The following is an 8919-nucleotide window of genomic DNA, read 5'->3' on the forward strand; positions in this document are numbered from 1 at the left end:
GCCAGTGTGCGGCAGGGGTGAGGCGCCCTGGGACCTCCTCCAGCCCGGGCCTCAGCCGACACCTCTCCCCTACCCCCTGCCTTCCCGCCCCAGGTCAAGTCACCAGGACGACCTGTGGCCCGTGACCTTGACTCTGCTGGTGGACTACACACTCCAGGCCTCACTCAGCATGTGGGTAGCCTCCCTCCCCCAGCCTGCTGTGCGCGTGCCAGGGTCTCCCTGACCTCAGCGTGGCTCCCAAGCTCCTCAGACACACCTCTGTAGGCCGGGTGTCCTCTGCCCCTGGGTCGCCCCTTCCGTTAATAACAATCATTATCGTTGTTATTATTTCTTCCCTTGTAAGGCAAGTAGCAGTGGAGGAATCAGCCACCCTGGGGCCCAGGTGTTGGTGTGGCCCTACCATTTCATGAGAGCTCATTGGGCTAGGAATTTTACATACAGCAACTCATTGACTTCCCACAACAGCCCCATGATATAGCAACTGCTATGAACTCCATTTTACAGATGGGGAAACTGAGGCTCTGGGAGGATACCTAACTTGCTTGGGCAGTAACTAGCACACAGAGAGTAAATGCAAAGCAGGGATTTAGCTCAGGTCTGCCTGATGTCAGAGGAGCTGCAGGTCGCCTACCTTGGTGCCCATCCGCTCTGCCAGGGCCCCTCCCATCCCCCCCAGACCAGCATCTTTCTTACCCTTAGAGTGAATCACCGGCTACAAAGCTTCTTCGGAGGGACAGTGACGGGCGAGTCTGGCATGAAAACTGTGGAGGATGTGGGAAGCCCCCTCAAGTATGAGTTCCAGGTGAGGGGGCCATGGGGACCCTGGGCGGGGACTCCTGGGAAGGCGGGGATGGGCCTGGGGGCTGAGGGTGTGAGGGTTGGGGATGGGTGAGATGGAGATGGTTTTCCAGGAGGCAGTGGCCATGACACCCCTTGTGCCCACAGGTGGGCCCAGTGGGGGAAGGGCTGGCAGCCCTGGGGACCCTGGTCCTAGGGCTGGAGTGGCCCTATGAAGTCATCAATGGCAAGTGGCTGCTGTACCCCGCGGAGATCACCATCCATGGCAATGGGTCCTGGCCCTGCCGACCACCTGGAGACCTTGTCAACCCTCTGAACCTCACACTCTCTGTAAGCACACCACTGGGGGGGTCTTTCATTTACATCTCATTTGCATCTTGTCTCCTTTGCATGCTGCAGGGCAGAAAGGCCAGTGTCTTGCCCTCCCTTTCCGCATACACCTTCAGGAGGCTTCCTCGCCCCCCTGCCCTTTCTGCCTCTCCCCTGACTCTGCTCCCACTCCTTCCTCCCAGCCAACATCTCCGTCCCTCCTCAGGTCCCTGGGGACAGGCCACCATCTCCACAGCGCAGGCGGAGACAGCTGGACCCAGGGGGAGGCCCGGCCCCCCCGCCAGTCACTCTGGCTGCTGCCAAGAAAGCCAAGTCTGAGACAAAGCTGGTGAGTGGCCAGGACAAGGTTGGAAGGGATCGTCCCCACCATCACAGGGCGTGTGGGCACCAGGGGGTACCGAAGCAAGGAAAATTGGGTGCTAGTCACCAGGAGACCCCTGTGCCATCAGGCGCCCCTAGTCAGAGGGAGGAAGATTCAGCTCCTACCTCAGCGGGCATCCCTCTCCTCTTGCCCTTGGGGAGCAGCCAATCCAGGGGGCCAAAGGAAGAGACACTGGCTTTATTCCCGTCCTGTTGGGGGTGATATAGCTGCTTGAAGTCTTGGATGTTAGAGCTGGGAATGGGAGAGGGAGGACGGAGGGGAGGCAGGGAGATGGGGGTGGTGCAGGGCGCCCTCTGTTTGAAGGGAGAAAGGAACAGGCCTGGGAAGCCAGTTGAGGCCTCACTGGGTGGAGAGGGAGGAAGTGGTGTCCCAGGTGGCGGAAGCTGGTGTGAACAAAGGCTCAGTGTGGGAGGGGGTGGGAAGGGGGCGCTGGGCCCCATTTATATATGAAGGGACCAGATGTCATGTTATCTACGTCCCTGGCATCTATATGTGCTTGGTCTAAAGCCTGGGACTTCAGTGGGTAAGTGTAGGGGTGGGGTGGTATGCACGAGTGAAGGGGTGAGGTAGGGCCCCTTGGGGTTGGCATGGGTGGGACTAAGCCAGGGGAAGAGCCAAAGGGAAGGGGTGAAGCAGGAAGAATGTGGAGTCCCAGACTGTCTCACGTCCTGTTTTCCCTGCCCACCTCAGAAGTGTGGCAGTGACCAGGCCCGCTGTGTGTGGCTGGAATGCCCCATTCCCGATACCCCTGTCATCACCAATGTGACAGTGCAGGCACGAGTATGGAACAGCACCTTCATTGAGGTTAGTGCCTGGGTCTGGAGGTCTCTACGCGCCCCCCCTGCCAGGGTGGGGAGAGCAACAGGGAGAGGGTGAGGCCAGTGTCAAGCCAGGCCTCATATGCGTACGTGTGCTGTGTGCGCACGTGTCCATGAGAGCATCGAATTTTACACAGGCGGCGTTGTGCACCTGTCACTGTATGCCTGTCAGCGTTAGTATGTGTGTCTGCGTGTGGACATGGTGTCATGGTCGTCTCCAGCCAAAACGACCTTCTCCCGTGTGTCCATTATTCCGTCCTGCACCTGTTCCTTTCCCACGCCCACAGCTTTGCGGGGCCGCTCCCTCCCCCCGAAGGCCAGCTCCCCTTCTGTTATCTCTGCACGGAAACTCCTCTTCAGCCCTCCAAGCTCTCCTGGCCGCTCCCCCACCAGTGAGGTCTTTTCTGAGGGCTCTGGCTGCAAACGACCTCTCCAGACACCCCCAGAGCTTTCTCAGAAGGTGCGCGTGCCACCCACCACGCTGTGCTCTGGGTTGCACTCACATGCCAGCCGCCTAGACCAAACTGTTCTGCCCATGACGAGATCAGAGATCTTTTCGGCTTTGGTGGGGCGTACGGTTTCTGCTGCGCGTCTTCAGTCCTGCAGTTGAGCACAAGCTGCCATTAACAATGTAGAAATGAATGGGCGTGGCTGCGGGCCAAAAACATTTTATTTACAAAAGCATGTGACAGGCCAGATTTAGCCCAGAGACCTGACCCTAGACCGTGACCTTCCTTGTCTCTGCTGTCCCCCGCATCCGGCATAGGACCTGATGCATGAATGATGTGCGTTTGTGTGGACAGATGCCTGGCTCTCGGATGTGCTGCTGAGAGATGCTGTGTGGCGGGAGGCTGCCCTGGGGGGGAGGCTCAGGGTCAAAAGGGAGGCTCAGAGGGGCTTCGGCGGCTTCTTTGGACCCACTCCTTCCCCCCCATTCAGGATTACAGAGACTTTGACAGAGTCAGTGTATCCGGCTGGGCTACCCTGTTCCTCCGAACCAGCATCCCCACCATCAACATGGAGAACAAGACCGTGTGGGTGAGTGACGTGTTCTGGAGCCTCGGTGCCTGGCCAGGGCCCGGGAGCACAGGGCAGGTGATCAGAACACTCACACGCGTTAGCTACACGGTTCTCAATCTTGGCAGCACGTGGGACTCCACTAGGACTTCCGGTGTCTGGATTATACCCCTAAGCAATGATCTGAGTCCGTGGAGGTGGGACCCCAGGTGGGGTACGTTTACAAGTCCCCCGGTGACTCTAAGGAGCAACTGGGGCTGAGAATCTCTGTGTGAGCTTATTCGATCTGCACAACTTCTCTGTGAAGATGTTCTATCTCCGTGGAAACTTGAAAACAAAGCTCTCAAACTTGATTCTGAGTTACATCGGAGAGGGGGAAAAATGACAATATTGTCAATAATTTTTCGTGACAAGGCTATAGTGGAGATATGGAGGACATGATACCAGAGACGAAGGGAGGGTTGCTGAAATGTATTGTGGTCTGTCTCCTCAAATAAATTAAGATAGCGGAGGAAGGGCCAGAAAGACCAATGGAACAGAATAGAAATTTACGTTGTTATACAGATGTCATTCTTTTCTTTTTTTAAAAGATTTTATTTATTTATGTGACAGAGAGACAGCCAGCGAGAGAGGGAACACATCAGGGGGAGTGGGAGAGGAAGAAGCAGGCTCATAGCGGAGGAGCCTGATGTGGGGCTCGATCCCAGAACGCCGGGATCACGCCCTGAGCCGAAGGCAGACGCTTTAACGACTGCGCCACCCAGGCGCCCTATACAGATGTCATTCTTAACCAATGGAGAAAGTTGGATTATGAAGTGGTGTTGGGAGAACGCATTTGGAAAGTAAAGACAGACCTTTACTTGACATGATAACCAAAACTACAGTGGAGTTAGATTAAATATTTGAGTGGAGGAAATAAAACTGAATATACCAGAAGAAAATTCAGGAAATAGTTTAATAAGAATCTTTAATTATGGGGAGAGGGAGTTAACTGACTAAACCTGGAAGTTGCAAAGGAAACATTTGACCAATTAGATTGTATGACATTTTAAACCTGTACACAGCAAAAGAGACGATAAAAGGAAACTAGAAGGGCAAACGATAGATTGCTTTTAAAAAATTTCTAGCATATAAGACGAAGGATTGATATATGTTTTTAGTATGTCTGGGTAAAGGGTAGCATAAACACAAACAGGCAGTGTACCCAGGGTGAGGCGTATGACTATGGCCACCGCCGTAGTCAGGACATAAAAATCACAGCCACAGGACTTTTTTCCCTATCAGATTGGAAAAGATTAAAAACACAAAGGCTGTCTGGTGCCGATGAGGTAGAAGGAAATGCTATTGGTTAGAGTATAAATGGATGGATTCTTTTTGGAAAGGAATTTGTCAATATCTATTAGAGTTTAAAACGCACACTTCCTTTGATCCAGCCCATGATAATATATCTTAAGGAGCTAAGAGGACGAATATGCAAATATAAATATATGCGGATATTGGAAAGCGTGGTTTATAATGGCGTGGAACTGGAAACACTCTACATGTCTTTCAGTAGGAGATCGGTTCGATACATTGTGGTACATTTTCTAGAATGACTATGCAGTCGTCAGAGGTCAAGTTGATCTTTCTTAACTGACATCAAGAGATGATGATTATAGCTGAAAGAGGGGGCAGGGCAGGTCGCAGGAGGGGTGTGCAGCACACAGAGACCCCGTTTATGTGGAAGAAGAAAGGGCATGTGTTTAACATATGCATGAAAAACTACGGAAGGAGATTCACCAAAATGCTGAAGAGTTATTTCTAGGGAGTAAAATGACTGGGAACCTTTAGTTTTCTTGATATCATCTGTATTTAAACAAAAATAATAATCAAAATAATTTTTAAAGAAATAACCATATATAGTCAGAAAAAATTTTCTCTCACTATATAAAAAATACATTATATGTAATATAATTCTGTTATATATATTATATAGCACTTCTATGCTATGTATGTTATAATGTTATTATATACAATATTGCATTATATATGTTATAAAATAATATATATTATATATAACAATGCAGTTGTATAATACATATATTTTGCATTGTATATATGATTACATATAGTGTATATAATATACTTTTATAGATTAATATAAATAAATATATCTATATATATCCACTGTAAGGGAAGAAAAATAATGGTACTCTATGCTCTGCATTCTTTGCTTTTTGTAAATATTTATGAACTGCTGCTTATGTACCAAGTATTGCTCAAAGCAGTTTACTGATAGTAAACACATTTAATCTTCACCAGTGACCTATGTAGTAGGTATCATTCTCATAATCCCCATTTTCCAGATGAACAACAGAGAGTTTAAGTGATTTGCCCAAGGTCACACAGCTAGTGAATAGCACAGCTGGTACTTGAACCCGGGTAGCCTGGCTCCAGAATGCTCTTGACCACTTTGCTATACACCGTCAGGTAGGCATTATGATTTCCTTAACAGAGAGCGTGAAATGGAGGTTCAAAGAGGTGAACTTACTTGTCCAGGGCCACGCAGTTCATCAAGGATGGAGCTGGTACTCAAGCCCGGATGTGTGGGTTATAAACCCAGACTCCAGGCTGCATCCCAGATCTGAAGCTGGTCCTTTGGAGCCAGGTCTGCACCTAGGGAGAACCAGAGCATGGAGGTATCTGCGGCTGTCAGGGGGCAGGCAGGGGCTTTTCCTGGTGCCTGAGTGCCCCCTGCCGGTAGGAGGTCAAACAGCAGGGTCCTGGGCCCAGCTGGGACAGGAGGGGTGAGCATGCAGCCTTGGGGCCTAAGGGGGTGGACACAGGGCTGAGCCCCTTCTCACCCCCTGCCAGTTCTCCGTGGACATTGACTCTGACCTGGTGGAGGAGCTGCCAGCGGAGATCGAGCTGTGGCTGGTGCTTGTGGCTGTGGGTGCCGGGCTGCTGCTGCTGGGGCTGATCATTCTCCTGCTGTGGAAGGTGAGGACCCCCAGACCACCACCCGGACTCCCGCTCTGGGACCTCCTGCCCGCGGACCCTCACCAGCTCTCCCTTCATCCCATTCCTCACTTCCATCCCACCCCCACCCTTCTCCTATGTTGTCCCCACCTCCTCCCCAGCTTGCAGTCTCACCCCCTGCCCCCCCACCCCCATCCTCACCTCACCCACCAGGACATCCCTGCCTGGTTAATGGGGGGATCTGCAGGCTGGAAAGGGGAAGCCAGGAGCTCTGGCTTCTGGCCACACCACCAAGCAGGGGCTGGGACCCAGGCATCCAGGCTCCCCAGCCCTAAGCCCCAGCCCATGAGTGCTGCTGGCCAGGACCCCCCAGCGCCCCCTGATGGCCCATCCCCACCTCCTCCCCTCCGCAGTGCGGCTTCTTCAAGCGAGCCCGCACTCGCGCCCTGTATGAAGCTAAGAGGCAGAAGGCGGAGATGAAGAGCCAGCCGTCAGAGACAGAGAGGCTGACGGACGACTACTGAGGGGGGCAGCCCCCTGCCCCCGGCCCACCCGGGTAACGCGGCCTCCGGGCCCTCTTCCCTGAGCCCCGCAGCTGGCCGGGGCCTCTGACTCTGTCCTATCTGCTCTTCTTCCTCATGGGCCCTCTCTGCACTTCACTCTGCCCTCAGCACCACCCCAAAGGGCAGGCCACGGTCTCCCTCCACTCCCTGGGAGAGCTCAAGATGTTTTCTCACTGCCTCCCCTGAAGATCTGGGGCCCCAAGAGGGAGCCATAAAGTACTCCCCATGCCCCCTTTGCTTTCTGGGGATCAGAAAAGGACCAAGGCCGAGGCTAGGCCCCATCTCTAGGCCACGCAGCAAATATCCAGAGTGATTCTGGCCTCCATTTCCACCTCCAGAGAAGGAGGGGACTAGGAGAGTCCTTCACCTAGAACTGGTACCTTTCCTCCTTGGAGCCCCTCCGGGGTGACACACTGGCCCCCCGCCCCCACAGTGTGATCAGGGTAGACCACCATGCTTCCTAGCCATCCCGTCAGCAACCCTCTGTCTCCAGCTGCCTCCCCCTCTCCTCTCTGCCTTCCTCAGCTCGTCCTTCCTCTGGGGCCGAGGGTGGGCAACCTCGCCCTCCGTCACAGTACAGGGAGATGGCATGTGTTTGGGTCAGGGGTCCTGGGTGGCGGAGGAAGGGGCTAGGCACATCGTCCCACAACCTCGAGGACTGGATGCTGATGCCCTTCCTCTTCTCCTCCCCCTCCCCCCCAGTGTGACTTCTTTAAGCGGACCCGCTATTACCGGATCATGCCCAAGTACCACGCGGTGCGGATCAGGGAGGAGGAGCGCTACCCACCTCCAGGGAGCACCGTGCCTCCCAAGAAGCACTGGGTGACCAGCTGGCAGACTCGGGACCGATACTACTGACGTCCTCCCTGATCCCACCCCCGCTCCCCCAGCCCCCCTTCTATTTATCATAAGTTATGCCCCTGACAGTCCACAGGGGCCACTGCCTTTGGCCGCGCCAGCAGGTTTGGGCACACCCAGCCCTTCTAGCACAGGCACAAGCTGTCTGGCCACGGGCTTCTCCCCGCAGGAGGGCTGGGCCATGGGCCCTGGACACATGGGGGGGGCCCACCGCCTGTGGACTGTGCTGTGCACCATGGATGGTGCGTGGACATGCGTGTCCCTGCCTCCACCTGTGCCAAAACCAAGCCAAAGGGCCTCCCCCACCCCAGCCAGGAGGAAAAGGCCCCCACTGTGGTGACGCCCCCAGCATTCACACTGGACCCATCTTGAGCCATAATCACTGGACTGACTCTGCTATCGAGACTACAACTACTGACAGGGAACAGCGCACCAGGCCCCCCCAGCCGCGGCTCCCAGCGCCCGTGCCAGAGAGCGGGACCCACCTCAGGTTGCCCACAGTGGCGTTTCCAGGACCTGGCATGCTTGGACCCAAGAGCACAGCAGACTAGAAGGAAGGTCCCCAGGATGGCTTTCCTTCACAGAGCTCTGTGAAGCCTGTCTCCTCAGAGGAGGTTCCCTTCCGGCAGGAAATGCAGTCTGAAGAAACGAAGACCGACAAGCCCGGCCGACTGCAGAGGGACTGCCCTGGGAGCGCGGAGGAATGCTCAGCAGAGGAGGGGACCAGTCCTGGGCCAAGGAGCTGTTGGAAGGAGAGAGGAGATCCCACTGCTCACTGACCACTACCATCCAAGCCTCTGAAGGCCCGGAGAGACACCCCCCACCCCAAAGATCCCGGAGGGAGCAACACTTGAATGTAGAACGGGGAGGGAGCCCTGTCCCTGCCCCATCGGCTGGAACGTACTCTCCCCTCACTGACCATGGGTAGGGGGCCTAGAAGGGGGGTTTTTGGCTGTCCTTGGCTTTCGGAGCCAACTTAGCTCTGCCTCCTTCTCCCATGGGCTAAGTCCTGAGGCCCATTCTAGAAGGTGAGGCTGGTTCCAGGAAACCTCTCCAGACCCCTGCCTTTTGGCAGTCCCCTTTTCCAGTCCCTACACACTTCCATGGTACTGTAGCAGGAGAGCTCCCTCCCCCTCCTTGTGCCTTCTTTGTACATAGGCTTCTCACTGCAACAATAAACAGCTCCCAGTTTGTA

General features: G+C 54.5%; 1 protein-coding gene across 1 annotated transcript in view; it reads left to right on the forward strand.

Annotated features, from left to right (window-relative positions):
* The window catches only part of ITGA3 (integrin subunit alpha 3), a 34682-nt gene extending 25763 nt beyond the window's left edge, over window positions 1-8919 (forward strand). The window contains 9 exon segments of the mRNA XM_040639824.1: window positions 94-171; window positions 700-802; window positions 946-1128; window positions 1334-1456; window positions 2201-2314; window positions 3268-3366; window positions 6199-6324; window positions 6717-6859; window positions 7569-8919. Coding sequence (XP_040495758.1) covers window positions 94-171; window positions 700-802; window positions 946-1128; window positions 1334-1456; window positions 2201-2314; window positions 3268-3366; window positions 6199-6324; window positions 6717-6827 — 937 coding nt within the window. The 3' untranslated portion in view covers window positions 6828-6859; window positions 7569-8919.

This window comes from Ursus maritimus, unplaced genomic scaffold (assembly GCF_017311325.1).
Source record: "Ursus maritimus isolate PB19 unplaced genomic scaffold, ASM1731132v1 scaffold_24, whole genome shotgun sequence".
NCBI classification, from domain to species: domain Eukaryota; kingdom Metazoa; phylum Chordata; class Mammalia; order Carnivora; family Ursidae; genus Ursus; species Ursus maritimus.